At 51.6% G+C, this 18,149-nt stretch overlaps 5 protein-coding genes across 5 annotated transcripts; 2 read left to right on the top strand and 3 right to left on the bottom strand.

Annotated features, from left to right (window-relative positions):
• Window positions 1-951: 951 nt before the first annotated feature.
• CGGC5_v009920 (Transmembrane protein) lies at window positions 952-2,067 on the top strand (the record flags this gene model as incomplete). The annotated part of the gene is made up of 2 exons (XM_032019362.1): window positions 952-1,218; window positions 1,468-2,067. The coding sequence occupies 2 exons, from the start codon at window positions 952-954 to the stop codon at window positions 2,065-2,067; spliced, it is 867 nt and encodes a 288-aa protein (XP_031883548.1).
• A 344-nt stretch (window positions 2,068-2,411) lies between these two features.
• AQY1-2 (Aquaporin-1) lies at window positions 2,412-3,964 on the bottom strand (the record flags this gene model as incomplete). The annotated part of the gene is made up of 2 exons (XM_032019363.2): window positions 2,412-2,587; window positions 2,647-3,964. The coding sequence occupies 2 exons, from the start codon at window positions 3,962-3,964 to the stop codon at window positions 2,412-2,414; spliced, it is 1,494 nt and encodes a 497-aa protein (XP_031883549.1).
• A 5,357-nt stretch (window positions 3,965-9,321) lies between these two features.
• Window positions 9,322-10,644, top strand: plyB-2 (Pectate lyase plyB; the record flags this gene model as incomplete). Its single annotated transcript, XM_032019364.1, has 5 exons — window positions 9,322-9,470; window positions 9,521-9,690; window positions 9,752-10,168; window positions 10,274-10,373; window positions 10,482-10,644. 5 exons carry the CDS (start codon window positions 9,322-9,324, stop codon window positions 10,642-10,644), a joined length of 999 nt encoding a protein of 332 aa, XP_031883550.1.
• Window positions 10,645-11,764: 1,120 nt separating this feature from the next.
• CGGC5_v009917 (uncharacterized protein) lies at window positions 11,765-12,690 on the bottom strand (the record flags this gene model as incomplete). The annotated part of the gene is made up of 2 exons (XM_032019365.1): window positions 11,765-12,249; window positions 12,387-12,690. The coding sequence occupies 2 exons, from the start codon at window positions 12,688-12,690 to the stop codon at window positions 11,765-11,767; spliced, it is 789 nt and encodes a 262-aa protein (XP_031883551.1).
• Window positions 12,691-16,413: 3,723 nt separating this feature from the next.
• Window positions 16,414-17,199, bottom strand: CGGC5_v009916 (uncharacterized protein; the record flags this gene model as incomplete). The annotated part of the gene is made up of 4 exons (XM_066152237.1): window positions 16,414-16,422; window positions 16,518-16,806; window positions 16,861-16,984; window positions 17,034-17,199. 4 exons carry the CDS (start codon window positions 17,197-17,199, stop codon window positions 16,414-16,416), a joined length of 588 nt encoding a protein of 195 aa, XP_066008369.1.
• Window positions 17,200-18,149: the final 950 nt, after the last annotated feature.

Genomic DNA, 18,149 nt, shown 5'->3' with positions numbered 1-18,149 from the left:
GGAGTGTTTCCAAATTGGTGTCCCGCGGCGGAAGGTAACCTTTGTCATGCCCCCTCGGAGAAGCGAGCCGGAAACATGACTCATCTATGGACGATTCTTTCCTCGATGAAATACCACACGCCGATCTCCCGAGATTTGAGAAAGCAAAGAGTCCATCACGGAGGTCCGGAAAGTTGGCGTCGATGGCAAAGCGGGAGCTAGATGTGAAAACATCAAAAAGTAGGTCTCCCGCCGGAATGGGAAACCGAACGAATCCCGCAACACGGCCGAGTCTAGTTTAGACGCGCCAGCACGGGGCGCCAGCTTCTCTGAATGGTCAAAGACGGGCATCAGATGACGAGCTGCCACCTGTTATATAATAGTTTTCTCCTGGAATGCGCTTCTGGCCGTTTTGGGGTCCACATATGGCCGGCGGCCCCCCGTCCGGTCCGGGACCTAAACCCTTTTGGGAGTTTCTGTTACCAAATATGACGTGCCCCAAGGCCGTTGTTAACAGTAACAAACAATAAGCCGCCTGCCATTGAATGTGAATCTCCGCGGCAGTAAGAGTTGTTAAAAGTAATGCGAGATCCGAGAGATCTGAAGCGGGCCACATGGTAGGATGGTCTGAATTGGACGAAAGAACAACTTGCATTTTGTGTCTCGGTTTGTGTACGATACCACATTGCCATAACCAGCCTGTGGCTTGTGTCTCCTGTTCCTGCATGCCATCCCTTATCCGACGCATATTCATCCGACGACTTTCACGAAACCAAACGAAGAATTAGACAAAAGGCCTCCCGTCGTCAATTTCGCAAAGATCAAAGCAACTCCGAAGACAAAAGGAGACAAGGGTGGGAAATTGGCTTCTTATTTGCGCGGAATTTATCTCGATTACATCCCGAAAAGTGGCACTTCCCCGGATTTAATCGAACGCTACCCCGGACTTGGCATAGCGACGATCCGTCCCCAATGTTGCATTGCAACCCGAAAAGTTGGAACTTCGATATTGATCGATTTCTCAACCCTTTCGTCCCGCCGCCGCCATGGGCCCATCTCCCATATCCAGTATCACATTTCTTCGGCTACCGCAAGTCTAAGCCTGACAACACCGGCAACCTCGTGCCGATTTTCTGGGCTTGCATAGGCGTCTTCTGCGGCGTGGCTGCGGTCGCCATTGTCTCTCGCCAAATCCCTTCCTTCAGAGAACATGGAGCCCCCATCATCGTCGGCAGCTTTGTAAGTGATTATTTCCCTCACCTAGCCGCTTCCCGGCCCATTCCCTCAATTCTCCCACACCGAGATTGTCACGGAGAGGCCAAGGATGGGCTCGGGCCTCCAAGAGTCCCCTTCCACCCACCCGTTTCATGCCTCGGCCTTCCCATATGACGACATCCTCTCTTCCCGCCCGCCTCATTCGTCGGCAACCTGGTCAGCACTGATAACTTCAAAACGGATGCGCTGACTCAAGACTTGGCCTCTTCCCAGGGCGCAGCCGCCGTGTTAGAGTTCTATTCCATCGAGGCGCCGCTCTCTCAGCCCCGCAACTCAGTCCTCGGGCAGCTCCTCGCCGCGCTTGTAGGGGTCGCAATCTGCAAACTGTTCCAGCTCAGCCCGCACTTCCAGGAGGTACGCTGGTTGGGAGGGGCCCTGTCGTGCGCGCTGGCGACGACCGTTATGGCGCTTACGAAGACGGTGCACCCCCCTGCTGGCGCGACGGCACTCTTGGCCGTTGTCGACGACGGGGTGGTGAAGCTGGGCTGGTTTTTGGTGCCTATTGTGATGCTTGGCTCTGTGGTAATGCTTGCCACCGCGCTAATCATTAACAATGTTCAACGGCGCTTCCCGGTGTACTGGTGGACGCCCGAGGATGTGCGGCAACACCGCGTGCCGTGGAAGCGGCGGGGCGATGAGGAGAGCCACGGGAAGGCTGAGGCCGACGAGGTTGAATCGAGGAGTAGGAGCGAGTCCACGGTGAAGCCAGACCCAGTGTTGATCATGAGGCCTGGGGAAGTAATTGTGCCCGAACACATGTTCATCACGCCTGAGGAAAAGTTGTTCTTGGAGCAGTTGAGTAATCGCCTTTGACCTGTCACTTTTTCCTCGATTTTCTCAGCATAGCCTTAGCGAAGTGTTCGGACCAGATGTCAATGTAGAGTGTTTTTTTATCTTCAGTAGCCATATTTCATCTATATTCATGTTACAGTGTCCGATCAGCAGCTTTCTGTCGTGAGGCTGTTTCTGATGTACTGCTGTTCCTTCGTCATAAAAGAGAAAGAGAGATGTAGAGACGTTCCATCATTCTGCCAGGAAATAATTCCCGTGACACATTCCAAATCATTAACATCAAATCATCATTAACCACGTCCAATTCTCCTTCATTATTGTGCCATTGGTATCATCGTCTGTCTGTCGTCACTTTCTGATGTTGATCATTGCTTGGCAGACTTGGTACGCGACATGCGCAGCTCAGCCAATTTCGCCGGGTTCTGGGTGGGGTCGTTCTCCGGGTCGCCGTCAGCACCCGGGTTGGCCATCTCGTATTCCAAGGTCTTGATGAACTTGTAGAAAACGACAGCGATGAGTGCACCAAGGAAAGGGCCAACCCCTGCGATTAAGATTAGCTTTCGGCTGCGCAAGTCATGTCTTGGAGGGTGTTAAACTTACAGTAGATCCAGTGCTCTGAGTCGAAGGTTGCGGTAATGACGCAAGGACCAAAGCTTCGTGCAGGGTTGAGGGAGCCGCCAGTAAATTGGACTCCAACCAATTCAGCGATGAAGAGTGTCAGGCCGATACCAACTGGGGCAATGAAGGTGGCCCTGTGCTTCTCCTTGGCCAACATGAAAATTGTAAAGACCAACTCAGCGGTTAGGATGGCTTCGATGAAGACACCCTGAACAAGAGAGGCGCCGCCGCCAAGGGTAGTGCGCACGTTGAAGTTCTCCGGGAAGAGGAATCGCACAATTACCGATGCAAGCATACCACCCAGAATCTGGGCCACGAACAAGCAAGCAGCACGAGATGCGGGAATTCCCTTGACGAGCCAAAGTCCAAGAGTAACAGCCGGGTTGAACAGTCCACCGCTGATGCGGAAGAAGATCCAGACATTGACCATGAGAGAGAAGCCGAAGATGATGGAGATGTAGAGGAGTGTTCCGCTGTTGAAGCCGGTCGAAGCACCAGTGGTGGTGTTGCTGTCTGACGGCGAGTTGGAACTGTTGGCAGCAGACTTGATGTTGGCGACTTCTGTACCGGCGAAGGCGAAGAAGAGGAACATGGTCGTTCCAACGAGCTCTCCCAAACTCGCGACGAAGTGGTTCTTGACGTCGGAGTTCATCCACTGAGTGAGAGGCAGACGCATGACCTGGGCCTTCTCCTCGCGGGTGAGGTTGTGCCAGTCAATGCGGGCCGTGTCCCCGTTGGTGCTTCGCACCGGGACGCTGCGAGGATAAGCCGCCATCTCTTCGTCGTACGTCCTACGAGAGGGAGGTCTTCCGGTGTAGTCACCGGGCTCGTAGGAGCGAGTCTCCTCGTAGTAATCCTTGGTATCCGTGTTGGGGTCGTAGTTGAAGTAGGGCTGAGGGCGGTTCAAATGAGCACGGGGAGGCCTTGAGCGAGGTGCGCGGCCGCCGCTGTAGTCCGGATGGTTGTTGTTGTTGCCCCAATACCTATCCGTGTCGGAATCGTCGTCGTAGTCTGCGTTGCCGTTGAAGCGGTTGCCTTCACGAAGGGGACGGGTGGACTTTGTGGACACCCCGGTAGGCAGAGGGTCTTCAACAGACTCTCTTCCGGGTGCGATGCGAGCGCTGCGTGCACGAACAGATCGTGATCCTCCTCTTGAGGGTTGCTGAGAGTGGCCGTATCTGGGGGACGCAACTCCGTTTTCGTCGTCAGAGAAGGCGTTGGGGTCGACTGCTGTTGCTGGTGATACTGGAGAGGGTTCACCCTCAGGTGCCTTCAAGGTCCCGGTCTGCTGTCCTGACATGATGCGATCGAACGACGATGCTATACTCAGAGACGGAGACGGGAGTAATATAGATCGGGAGGGAACTGGCGTAGTTAAGTTGGCCGTTTTGAAAGAGGTCGTCGTAGACGATGGAGTTAGCCTCTTTCTCGTCGTCTAGTGTTTTTGGTGGGTTCAATGTTTGGTGACCTCCATGTTCATGTGTGCCGAAGGTCTCCGAAGGCATAATATACCTCCCTTTTCAAACTCTGACTGGATGCCCAACCAACCACTCTGCCTCTCTGCCCCGACGTCACCGCAGCCCTCGGTTCGTTAGGCCTTGATTCCCTTCGTCTGATCAGCCACCGACTTAGTTTCGACATGGACAGCGGGGGTGAAAGAATTCGGAACAAAAATACGGCGGGACGAGGAGCTGGACAGGGGAACGCTGAGCCGCCTGCGATTTCGCTGCGTCGGATCCGTGAGGGCTGTCGAGTGGGAGGCCGTGAGTGGTCGGCAGGCCGAGCAAGGCGGAGCGCCGGCCCCATGGGTCATCCCAGGGCTGATCTTATGCAGGCGGATGTGGTAGCCGGGTAAGGCTTGTCTGGCTGCCCCGGCGCCAGCGAGGGAGACGGGGGGTAACTTGAGCCGAGATCCTGGGAGGGTGACGTCAAAATCGGATTGCTCGCGATGGGATCACTTGGATCACATCAACTCAAGTGTGTCGGCGGCGTAGGGGACAGTGTGAAACGAGACCCAATTTTGAGGCAAATGAGGCATTGCGGCGTCTGTGTGGTTGGGGGTTCGGTGTTATAAAACGAACGTTATCCGGGCGTCTTGCTGGGATCATCGCCGCTCCATCTCAGGAGTCCAAGCCGCTAATGCACCAGCCTTTGACACGTCGACTGCAGTATCCCAGCTTGACAGCTTCACGATGCTGCTGTCACGCTTGGGATCCTAGGTGATCGGGAGACGCTAGCACTTAACATCGCCCAGAACACCCATTAACATATCCTGATATTAGTGAGGGTCAGTATCCAGTTTTTCCGAAGCCAGGCGTTGCCGAACGATTGAGACGGTCGAGGAGGAGCAGCTGAAGGCAGGGCGTCGCCCGTCGCTGACGGACCTGAATCATGAAAACTGAGGCTGGAATACGCTGAAGGAAAGGATGCTCATCTCCTGGAGTCGGAAACGTCGCAAATCGCTCCACAACCATTTTTGGCTTTTTGGGGGCCCTTTTAGCCCTTGTTGCAGATGATCGACCAACTTAAAGGAAAGGACCGAGAGAAATATTGCGCGACATTACGGCTGGGCCTAATCATTTGAAGGATGCCTCCGTTGTATCGAGAACATAGGCAGAGTTGAGATGGTGGACGCAGGTGTGGCTCGGATGAGAAGCAGACTGGACGGAGTCAAACCTGGGATGGGTCTTGGCTTTGCAGTCGGTATCTCTTTCGCTGGAGCCTGTCTCAAAACGGTCATCAAGTCGTCGCGGCCGTTCATTTTTCCCTTGCTCTTAACGGTGATGGGATGTCTAAAGTTGGGGGCAGAGCGCTTCACATGCTGGGATTCACGGGCTGAAGAGGGTGGGCTTGTTAGCTGAATGAGGATTCAAGTTTTCTTTTCCAAGATACTGCAGCACTCCTACGGGGCCTAGATCTCGATGATGCTCCATATGCTTCGTTGGTGTTGCATTGAAAATTCCTTTCTTCTTTTTGTCGTGTCACCTGCATCTGGTTGCAGCCTCATGATCGTTTGCTCCGCGGTGAGGCACTTTGGTGGCCTACATGTCGTTGTTGTGGGAGTATCCATCAAGTCTCCAGCTTGACTAGCATTCTATGCGCTCGACTCTCTCACCGCAACCGAGCAAAGCTCGGGCTCCCTGGCTTCATGCGTTCGAAGGTGGGAGCGCCTAAGCCGAACAATCCCATATCCGGTGTAGCAGAACTGCGAATTCGAGTACGTATAGTCTTACGAAATTCTCGCGCGTCGGATATCCGACGTACTTCATACCCACTCCCACAGACTTCTGCGATCTCCGCCCCCTCCATCTCCCTCCCCCCACGCTGTCATCTGTCCATAACCAGCCGTCTTATTATCGCTGATATTGCTGCTCTCAGGAGGCTGGACGTGCGAGATGGCGCCAAGAGGGAAGCGGGCGCCAACCCCCTTTCTCCATTTTGACTGAAGCAGACAAATAGGGTCAATCACAACGACGACCATTGAGCGGTGAAAGATTTCTCGGACCAACCTCCGGTGCTGTTATGAATTTGATTGCAAGGCGGGAATCCCCTCACTTGTCCTGCAAGACAGTTGTCCTTGTGACACGAAGCCAAACCTGCCTTTGTTGGTTAAAACCAGAATCTCCACCTTCAACACAACCTTCAGCCCTGTTTCTGGTAGGGCGGGAAGGTGGTGGCAGGAAGGTTCTTGCAAGAAGGCTGGTAATCGACATCGTAGGTTGCCAGTACCTCTAGGCGACCCAGAGGTCGTCCTGAGTTGGCAGCTCAACCCGTGGCTGGGTTGACTCGAGATGGCGTGGTTGGTGTCAACGGCCATGAGGTTGACAGAGCAGTAAAAGGCTCTGGTGTTAAAACCGTTACCAGCCATCAAGACGTGAGAGGTGTGAGGGTGGGGATGATCTATGCGCCCACGAGTCGAAATGGCTGGGGTAGCCTCACTTTCCTTTCAGAACCGCATAGGGAGAAAGCTAAAATGGCTGGTAAAGTCAGCTTAGAAAAGGCGGGTTCAAAAAACCACTTTAAAGTTGAACACGGCACACCCTGGTTTCGAAGCTGTTTCCCAGTCTGGGGTCCCCAGGCCACGTGCTTCACCACCTCGCATGCCACGAAATCACTCCTGATCCATATAGAGGGGCTCCAAAGCGACAAATAGCACTTATTTACGAGCAGTTCTAGACCGCTAGTTGCCATATACGCACGTTATTCTAGAACGATATTATGGAGCAGTGAAGAGTTCGTGGTTCTGGCGATCGAACTTGCGTAGGTGCATCGGTTCGCCGCTGATCCACATTCAAGGAAGACATATTGTGCTTTCGGAGGACGTTCGGTGGGTGAATAACGGACTTTTCCCTTGTATTCCACACAACTCTTCCCCAAGTCCACTCAGGGGATTCTCAGCGCAAGTATTGTCATTGGCTGTTCACTCGAAGGCCAGTGCAGATCCCAAAAGAAAGACGTGAAACGTTTGCCCAAGTTCGGCATCAAGCGAGTGGTGTGCTCAGTTCATTCGAACGAAGGAGCCGTAAAATGTCGAAACATGAGCTCAGACTTGTGGCTCATGCTTCAGCGTTCTCTTGAGCGTCTTTGAGTTTGGAGGTAGACTGTCCCGAGTCGCTTATCTTTCAAACAACCATTTAGCAGCTGGCTGACATGTGGGGGTCTCTGCCTCCACGGTGTCGCGACATTCTAAACTCAAGAGAAACTTGGCTAATCTTGGCTTTCCATTCTCCCAAACACCACAAGAGCAGAAGATTGAGCTGTCGTCCTTAGTAGCGACGAAAAGCCCAACCAGCGGACGACACCAGGCACTGAAACGAGGATGTCGCGTTTGATACGGAGTTGGGTCTCCTCAAGACGGAATGAGTGGCGAGATGTCAGAAAACCGACCAGTAGCGGTGAAGTAGGCGCTGGAACCGCCAAGCAGATCACTCGAAGATTGCAGATTCTCCAATGAAGCGATCCAAACCCTCGACTATGCGACGATGTCGCAAAGCAAGATGATAGGCAGAGGTCCTACCACATGCACCAGAGAGCGTCGCGGCAATGAGATGAATTCAAATAGTACAGAGAATCTTTAGGCGAGACTCTCCCGCCGGGAAGACTGCGTGCATTGTGAGACTCGTATGCAGTCAAAAGATCGGTCCAGCCCAACTGCGGCTCGCTCCGCATGCTGCCGTAGGAAGCTTTTCACGTCCAGGTCTGTGGCCTCGCCAGCCCCAAGTCCTACGCACAGAAACATAAGTACGCAACCACTGCGAGCCAATCGGGGCATTGCTTTTGAGCTTTGAATAGGGGTACCAACCACCATACCTGCGACTAAAGCTTCCCCTGTGGTCTGAAATTCGGCCATCCAAATGGCTTGGGCAGTATTTAGAGTGAAGCTGGCGCGCGGATCCAGTGTCTCCCGTATGTGTCAACGCAACCCACCTTGCAATTCACATGGGAAACACACGAATCCCCATGCTGGGAGCATGCGAAGACGGACCATTTAAGCTTCTTCGTTGCTTTTTATCCAGACGAGGACGTGGCCTCCACGTCCGAAACTCGGCCGTAATGGGCGTATTCCGCTTTCGTGCGAGATGGACACCATCGCATTTGCCGGCCGGTCACTGACCCGAGCCTGTAAGTTGATGGCTGCACTTCCTCCGATGCAGTCCATCGAGATGCAGGAACGCGGAAGTAAACTTATTGTAGTGGCCAATAAGGGTGTAGTATAAAGCAGTTTTGCTGATGTCTCAACATAAGTAAGTCAACCTCCAACTTGAATTAGGCTGGTTCCGAAAGGAACAATCTCTCGGAATTTGACGAAAGGTTTTCCCAAAAGAGACACTCGTTCATCAGAGGTAGTAGCAACCACATTCCAATTATTTTTAATACTACAAACTTCTGGTAATATGTGAGCCGTTCGGGTGGAGCGGTGATCCGAAAGTTGAAAGAACAATTGTCATGCCCCGGTGGAAGATCGTCGCCGTTCCGCTGCCGGCGGACTCGGAGCGAAGCGGGGACGATGTAACCCCGGAGATGGGCCACGTTGCTCCCGCGGCCTCCCCCACGTTGTCCCAAAACGGGGGTAATTAATGAAATCATGCAATTTTCCTCCAACGACATGTTTCTCCGCATGGCACCTCCCTGGTGAATGAAGAGGATCGACGGCCCCGTCTACAAGACGACTGAATTAATTGCTGCTCCAATAGTAGTCTGGCTAACGTTGCGCCGGCTGCCTTTTTGAGCAAGCCTCCGTTTCAACCGAGATCTGAATGACTGCCGCCCGAAGCTCACGCGATGATGGGAATAACGTCGTCTCATTTGGGGAATTTCGAAGGCCCCCGGGATTCCACCTAAGAGGCCGTCGTGGGCTGATCATCACCTGGGAAAGACCAGCGAGACTGGCGGAGCACACGCACAATGCCAAGAAATGAAGTCGTGTTCCCCTGCATTCTGCTAATTTTTTTGGTCTTGGCTATCAGATCTCAGAAGGTGCAGCGGGGAAACAGGTTGAGATCATGATGCTATGTAGGTCGGCAGTCAGCGGCATATAATAGATCACTACATGTAAGCACAATGAGAAGAAAGGATGTTCTTCGTGTCGCCATTCGCATTAAACGTGTTATCCTTTGATTCTTGTCCATATTCTATTGTGATTACGGGATTCTTGCCATGAAGGTCTCAAGCTTCGCATCCTGGGCTCTGTTGGCCGTGGCTGCTTCTGCCTCGCCAACTCCCACTGTTGAGCAGGGCCATTTTCTGAACAAGAGAGCAGCCATCACCGATGCGTGCAACATCGGCTACTGCACCCAGAATGGCGGGTATGTGGCGATGGCACTATTGTTGGAGTTTCTTCTGACTATCTAATTAGGACTAAGGGCGGTGCTGGTGGCACGACAACGACTGTGACGACTCTCGCTCAGCTTTCAGCTGCAGCAATTGCGTCAGGTCCTGGCATTGTCATTGTCCAGGGCAATATTGTAGGCGCGGCCAAGGTTCAAGTCGGCTCTGACAAGACCATTGTTGGAAAGAGCGGCAGCTGTAAGATTGATACCATCGCCATAATGCATCTATCCATAGACGCTGACCGCATATCTTACAGCGCTGGAAGGCATTGGCTTGACCATCCTCGGACAAAAGAACGTCATTGTCCGGAACATGAAGATCAGCAAGGTCGAGGCCGACTATGGAGACGCGATCACTATTCAACTATCCAAGAACGTGTGGGTCGACCACTGCGACCTGTCGGCTTCCCGAGGAGACGTGGACAAGGATTTCTACGATGGACTCACTGATCTGTCCCACGCTGCTGACTGGGTCACGGTCTCGCATACCTATTTCCACGACCACTCCAAGGGCTCTCTTGTTGGTCACTCTGACAACAACGCCGCTGAGGACACTGGAACTCTGCATGTAACGTACGCGAACAACCACTGGTATAACGTCCGCAGCCGTGGGCCTCTCTTGCGCTTTGGAACTGCCCATGTCTACAATCAATACTACAATGACATGGATACTGGTGAGTCCTGGACCCCTCCATGATTGACAAACCGGTCAACTGCACGGCCTATCCATGGTGGTCCCGGACGAGCTCGGGGGAAGGAACTTGGCTAACCATGATTAGGTCTCAACTCCCGCATGGGTGCTCAGGCCCTCATTCAGAGCTCTCTCTTCGAGAATGTTGGCAAGAAGGCCATCTTTTCCGAATCCAGCAAGGAGGTTGGGTACGTTGCCCCTTTTCTTTCGCTTGCATCTTTTCCGACATATCTACCGTAATATCTTGTCTTCATGCATCAGAATCGCGATCGCGTGACTGACAATCGGCGATGCAGCTATGTGGTCGCTATCGACGTGACCCTCACTGGCGAAAGCGCAAACACGGCGCCTGTCGGCACGCTTACCGCCAGCAGCTTCCCTTACTCGTACTCACTTCTGGGATCTGGCAACGTCAAGGCCGCTGTCACCGCGGAGGCAGGCCAGACTCTCGGCTTCTAATTTGCAATATTCCATGCGATATGATCGTGTTGCTTGACTAGCCCTTCTATTCTTATCAGCTGTAGTTTCACATTTATGAAAACACCTCTTTCGTCCAAACTTGCTCATTCGTCCTCACGGACCACTTTCAAAGTCCAGCAATCCCGCGCTTGTCTCATGAGAAAGTCTTTTAAGCATGAATGGCGAGCCCGTGTAATACAAAGTTGCCGCATCCGGCAGTGTCGGACAAAGTGGAGAGCCGGTTGACATGCTCCGAATCCAGGCATGCTTGTCCCCGTTCAGCTCATAGGCCTCTTAACCGCTATGCGCGGCTAATCTGAGAATAGCACAACGGAATCTGGACTTTCCTCGTTATCATGTCGCTTACAGCATGTCTGTCGAATTTCATTGCTGTAACAGGCGCGTCGCCTAGATAAGCGCTAGATAGCGCAGCCATAGTCTCAAGTAACTTTACATCATGTAACGCATCAAGCCGGCCCCGAGGTCTGATTGCTGGTTCACATCAATGATCGCTATAAAATTGGGTTAATATTTCATACTGATAGCATGTTATTGTCGTTTTCAGAGTTCGCCTGGAGTAGTATGAGAAAGATCCTGGCTGTAATCGTGGTTTATGATTATTGTTCTGACTGTGACCGCCCCAAATAGCTGCTTCCCTTCAAATACCTGCCTTTCGCTTGCCAGTATAGTAATGCTCATAGTGAGTCGAAGAGGTGTGAATTAAGATTACCAAGATGCTGGTAGCGCTTCAGAGCACTACCGTTGCGCTATGATAGGATATAGCCCGCTTGGAGACATTCAGTAGCGCTTAGATGGAGTACGCTACGGAGTGTTTCGTGAAGTGCTATTATCAGTCTTTAGAAAAAAATGGCATGCGTCCTGCGTCAGATGCTGTAGTTGCTTTCGCGACTTTCAATATGCCTAAAATAAAGCAAGCATACATGTCACTGGTCTAAATCGTTGTTGCCTCAGCTGCCTGCAGAGTTAGCAGTGGCCTTCATAACTACGAAGCCATGATTACGGATGGTATCGCTAAGTGAAGACAAGACCAATAGTCTTATGGAAGCTTCAATTCAGTAGACCTAAAACACCTAAGAACAGTGCGCCCAGGCTGCCTCAACTAGGACTTCGATGTCCTAACGTCACTTGAACGCCTCCGTTCACCCAGACCAATCATATCAAGAAAAGACCCTCTCCTCTTCTCCTGCTGCGGCGCAGCAAGAATCATGGCCTTGAGACCAATCTCCTCCTTCTCGCCGGGAACCTGCACAACGACATGGCCGCAGTCGGCGAAGCCCAGACCAGAGAAAAAAATGTAGCCGGACGGGCTCGTAACTGCAGACACAGCGAAGCCCTTTTCTTTGGCCAAGTGAATTCCATGCTGGCAAAGAAGCTTCGCATGGCCCAGGCGCTGGTACTCCGGGTGAATAGCAATGGCATGGAGGTGCAGCTGCTGGCCGTAGCGGCCGAGCTGACGATCTCGGCAGGCGGCAACAGCGTTGCTGAGCGCAACAATACGAGGATTTTTCGCGTCGCCGATGTTGGTCCCAGTTGGCCCTCCGTCTACAACAATACCTCCAGCTCCCCCGAGGGCCTCCCCCGCCACTGAAGAAGAGAAATTTATTAGCGCAGCTTTTTTCTCAGACCAAGTCTCTGTCCACGACGGCAACACTTCTCGGAATGGCTCAGGAAGTGAAGGCATTCAACCGGGCGATGACTTGGGACGTTATGGACGCGCCTACCTGTCAATCCTTGGGAGGCAGCATTATCGTCAACATCCTCTTGTATTCTGGCATCGGTCCAGCTCCAGCTGGCAACACCTACGGGCTTGCGACTGCCAGGGTCCTCCGTCACGCAGACGAGCCAGTCGGTGTTACCAGGCGCCAGAGTCTGTTCCAGGGCGCGCTGGACGTACATGCTAGAATCGTGCTTGACAGAGGAGCGGGCAGGGAAGCAGTATTTCCATTGGTAATCTGCCGGCAAGGCCTTTGTTATGATGACTTGAACCGCCGGGAGGTCGGCCTGGGTTGCTTTCCGAACCGTCATTGTGTAAGGGCGCGCAGAAAGCCGACTTTGTGGTGGGCTTTAAGGATTCACGTGGGCGTGAGTGTGATAGTACAGGATTAATAAACGTATGGGAAGGGAGGACAACAAGACTAATTATGGGCTTTACGGGAAAGAGAAAAGGAGCTTAATAGGGCACACTTGTGGTTGGGCTTCGAGATTTTGAAATGAATGTTCAAGTCTGAGCGAGCAGAGGAGGAATTTATGGAAATGAGGTTGATCACGGGGGCGAGGGAAAAGCAACGCTTCGACGTGGATGGTCCCTGGCACGCCTAACCAAATGTCATAGACGGCAAAGATGGACCAGACTATGACTTACAGTTTTCTTGGTTTGGCTGTGGATGACCCGATGACAACACACGATGCGACACAACGACAGCGGCAGACGAGCAGGAGGCCTCTTCTTCCAGCCAGAGTTGAGAATCCCTCACAGACACCGATCAACTGTCCACCTTGGACAACGCTCACGACCCTGCAACTGTTCTCAGCCGCTGCCGGCTGGGATGCAAAGCGCGTTTTGACGCGTCATACCACTTTCGGCTCCGGGGTGAGGAGAGGACTTGGCACGCCCGCTTGCTCACTGCTGGCCAGGAAAAGGGCTGAAAAAGGGCTGACCAACAGCGGAGAAATGCAGAAATGCGCACACTGCCCCCTTCATTTGTCTCCAGCCTCTCCTACCTCCATGATGATGGTGGTATACTGCTGAGTATGAACTGGCTGGGGAATAAGTATGCTAGCTAGTGCACGACTTTTACTTCTGTCGTCATACTCACAGGCTCCCTCCCACCGGACATGCACCAGGCACATAATTCCCTCAGGCAAGGAATACAGCGAGGCCGCGATAGCTTTTGTCGCTTGGCCAAATTCCTTTCGGTATCCAGGTGTCAAATGTCACTGGCGTATGTCCGTTGCAATGCAACCATCGTCGGTACCAACATCATTCAGCCTCGACTTACTTATTTCAGCTCTACCTCCTTTTCTCACTATGCGGTGTTTTTCTCTACTTCCCAGTCCGGCACATTCTTTGTCTTGTTTCTTCTCACCGCCCACCTTTCAGGGTCATCCGACCAGAATCTTCCCAGCATGTGAACATCGAGTCTCAAGTTCATTTGTCTTCACTGTGAATACGAAAAAGCCCTTTCTCCGTGCGATAACTCTCGATGTACGATCCTGGGTAATGATCGACCATATTGACGTGGACATGTGTGGATTTCGTTTTTCGGCATGCTGTATTGGGCCGGCCTGACGGCGACACGGCGGTCTTCGGCGAACTCTTTTTGCCTGAAGCGCCTCAACCGAGTTCGAAAGGAATCGGGCTCTTTGTGTCGTAGTGTGACGACAATACACCCATGTCTGGCGCGGCCCTGCTTTCGCTAACCGTTTTCCCTGCGGTTAACTCAAAGGGTTCGAAAACCTACAAGCAGATTTGTATCCAAGATTTTAAGCTTGGTGTTCAGGGTTCCCGAACCATTCTACTGGCCTCGTGGAAATACTCAGTATGGCGCAGTTAGTGGGGAGCTTTCATCCATGCCCCCGTCAGATTGACTAAGAAATATCGAACTTGGTTCAAAACATAGCGTTATATTGGATGTGATAATGCAGCACTTCCAGCAACTACAAATGCCAGCGTAGCTTCAACCACCACAAAAGGATGGAGTAAATTGTGGGCGTTGACATTATGAGGTAAAAGGGGCTGCACCCTTCCATCGTCCCTCTCCGTCATGGCGCTTTAAATAGTCGGTAAAGTCTGTAGCCCTATAAGGAACCCGTACATACTTGGATTGACGCTCGTCATGGTGCTGATGAGGCTAGATATGGCGAATCATTTCTTTTAATGAATGATTGTAGCTAACCATTCCGTCATTGGCATCAATGTCAGTTCCCTGGCAAGGGTGGCACTCATCGCACTAATGGCTTCAATGACAGATCAACATTAATCTGCGATGCTTTAGAGCTTTTCCTGCTTACGATTACGGTTTCGTTGGGGAAGACAATAGAATGTGAACACGTGCAGAAATCAAAAGATGAAGCATATCTCCTCTGTTAGGATCGAAATGCTCGTTGCCGTCGCGTTTGAAGACATCTAGAAATTGTTACTATTAGAGCCCGTTTAGAAGCCGTTTCCTGCATGGACACCCTATTCCTTGGCTCATACACCTCTTGACCGCAACGCACTGTTGGGTTGAGAACGGCATAGTGAATTTGTGCCTTTCGTTCGTGAACAGTCGCTTCCAGCAATAGCGCTTGTTATGGTATGTGAGCTAACGGTAAAGATCTCAGACTCGGCTACTTTTGATAGGTTTCCTACTGAGCCAAGGTTTATGTAGCAATTACAATTCTCAGACCTGGGTGGTTGAAACATCCGGGAGCAATAGCAGTCTCATCCAATCAAACAAGTTGTGATTGACCAAAAGATCCATTGCTTGAGTTGCCTTACACGTGAATAACCTTGAAGTTTCACGGCCATGAGAATAGTGATTGGCACATTGTTTTACAAAGGGAGTTATATCCTAACGTCTATTGTTGCTAAGTTTATTCTATATCTGCGACCTCTTTCTCCTTCACAACTACAAATCTAGGTGTGTCTTTATTTGCACTAAAACGTGCTACTGTTGCGTTCGCCAACGACTTCAAGTCGCCGAGTTGCAGTAACGGCATTACACTACGGTGGTGCGTATCGTCCTCAGTTTCCGTGACCGCATGGCTCACGTTCATGTCGTAAAATAATAGCGGAAGAATTGACGACTTCCATATTGGCCGCTGGCTCCTATCTCTGCAACTCTCGACGAAGGTCACCAAGAGCAAGCAGGCAGACACTATCAGGAGAATACCAGGATAGGCTAACCACGACCATTCCGCACGGATGCAGATTGTCGTCCTTTTCCCGGTTCCGTTGACGGGGATATGAACACCTTCAGGGTCGAGAGTAGTGGCTCTTAAATGACTGGTGATGCCTTGGGCCATTCCGCTGTACGCATCTAAAATAGACTCGTATGTCAGATTACCTTGGCTGAACAATGGACCAAGAACCATTTCTCTCCACAGTTGATATCATATCCTCCTCCGCCGGGCTGGTCACCTTTAATGCGAGTAACCTCTTTTAGGAAGCATGTGCCGTGAAGCGTTGAGCTGAGACCGCGGGATATGCTCGAGAACGCCTTGAAATGCATCGCTCTCAGGCAGCCGCGTGGTATCTGGACTGGACCATTCGTCCTATTTAGGACCACCCACTCATTGTCTAAATTTGCGGCGCTGATGTTGGTGGCATCGTACCTGCTGCCATTGATAATGCACGGCTCGACAATGTGTTGATAAATTGTGATGTTGGATGCTCCTGCGCCTCGTAATTGGACACCTGAGATATTCATCTTTACGGAGGAGATTTCTTGCTCGTGCAATCTCCCGTTAAGAATGCTCCCATGATAATTGCGAAAGCATGGATAGAGTCGACATTTGGCTCCTATAATCTCAAAACCCTGGCCATCTTGGTTTGAAGTGAGCCCTGGACTTTGGCCGCAGTGTCGGGACCACTTGTCGTAGGAAGACATTCCCTCAGTGCATTCCACTATCTTCAACGAGAGGAACGATGTCTCGAATTCACCCTCCGATTCCTTTGAGTCAGGCGGCTGATTGGAGTCCATAACAAATACGTCTGAACCTTCGCTCATGGGCCAGGTTATGTTCGGCCTCGGTGATTTCGTATTCTCATCCGTCCTGTTGATGGAGAATGTTGTGCGGCTTTCACTCGTCTCATTGCGGACGACCAACTTGTCACATCTGCTACATATGCCAACCGACGAATGTGTTACTTCTCCGATTGCGTCGAACGTGCAATTCCCTGACTCGCATTGAAACCCCGTCGGGCCGGCTGCTGAGATGGACGGACCGTATATTAGACCCGTGATAGCAGCAACATGGGTCTTCGAACTTATGACCGGCATTTTGCCGTCGGCCCCTGTTCCAATCCATTGGGCGACGTCAATTGACGCGGTTCCTTCGACGTCGATTTCGCACGGATATGTGGTTGCAGCTTGTTGAGAGAAAGGGGCGATAGCGAAAGAGGCAACGATAACCACTGCTCCCAGGGCGGTAGTCATTCTATGTGATCATTTAGTGATGATGTCTGAAAGATTGTGTGACGAGATTACTTACGGTTTCCACAGTTTGAACAAGAATTTGAGAGACCCCCATGCCCCTCTGCCAGCTTCGTGGAAATATTCCACGTCACGCAATCGCTGGGGACTTTCTACCCAGACCCATTTGGATTGGCCGACGACTATTGCTATTAGTCTGGAGTCTGGCTGATCACGCTAGGGGTTATCTACCTTCAGCCACTACAAAAACCAAGGTAGCTTTAACAATCGTAGATAGGATGGCGATGATCGTGTTGATATTGATTCCTCGTGACAGGTCGAATTGTGGCTGTTTATTGTAGGCCGACAATATGATGAAGATTGTCGTGAAAGCTATCACTGACAAGAGAAGTGCCATGACCTCAGATGCCCAAACTTCCAAAGCTGCTCTTGCGCCTCGCGGCTTACTTGGAGAATTTTCCCACCTTTCGGGCGCCGTAAATTCTTCCTTCGTGATACTGTGTGGAACCGTCGGTGAAGCGCAGGGGTCTAAAGAAGGAACATGTGCGTAACGTCCTACTTGAAGGACTAGGGTCCGTTTTGGTGAGATATCTGCTACGGCTTCTTGACGTTCATGATCGCAGTGTATCGAGCCTCCATCGGTATCAATGTCAGTTTCCTCAGACTGGGATGGGACGCGGTGCAGAAACGGTGCTGATGACAGATCACCATCAATGGGCGATACCTGCGGACTTGGGCTAGTGGGGGCCATGATGCGTGTTGGGGAACAGTAGAACATAAGGCTTTCCGGACTGAAAGGGTGGGAGCAGCATATTATGGATTGTTTTGGCAGCTGAATGTCTCCTTGCGCCACACTTAAAAACACATACCCTTCAGTGGTCTGGTCATGGTCATGAACAATGTGATTCGTTGGGTTTCTGTGCTGTTCCCTGCATCTGAGACTCCTAACTCAGCTCGTGTTCGCTGCGTGCTATTTCAGACTCTGGGTGAGAGAGGCGTCCTGAGTTCGCGCATTGATAGGATAAACGCCGCCCTGCCAAGTTGACGCCTGGACCTATTAGGAAATACGAAGTGATAGATCAAGCTTGTCAGATGAAGATGGCTTGAAAATGAGACAGAAATTCTGCCCCAAAGGATAAGGCTGGCGAATCAAAACTATCGCTGCGATTACACACATATTACTTTCTGCATATCCGGACTAGATGAAAGCTGTTCTGGAAAATCCTGCCTCCCCCTTTGATACATACAATTTTACGTGTACCCATCTGCTTTTCAAGCTACCCTGTGCCGCTGGTCGTGTCCAGGCGACTTTATTAGGGCAGATTATTACATTTAATCGACTCACAA

This window comes from Colletotrichum fructicola (assembly GCF_000319635.2).
Source record: "Colletotrichum fructicola Nara gc5 chromosome Unknown KSG_Nara_v1_contig05, whole genome shotgun sequence".
Taxonomy (NCBI): Eukaryota; Fungi; Ascomycota; class Sordariomycetes; order Glomerellales; family Glomerellaceae; genus Colletotrichum; species Colletotrichum fructicola.
The sequence above is the reverse complement of the archived record's forward strand: the minus strand, read 5'-3'. Positions and strand labels throughout refer to the sequence as shown.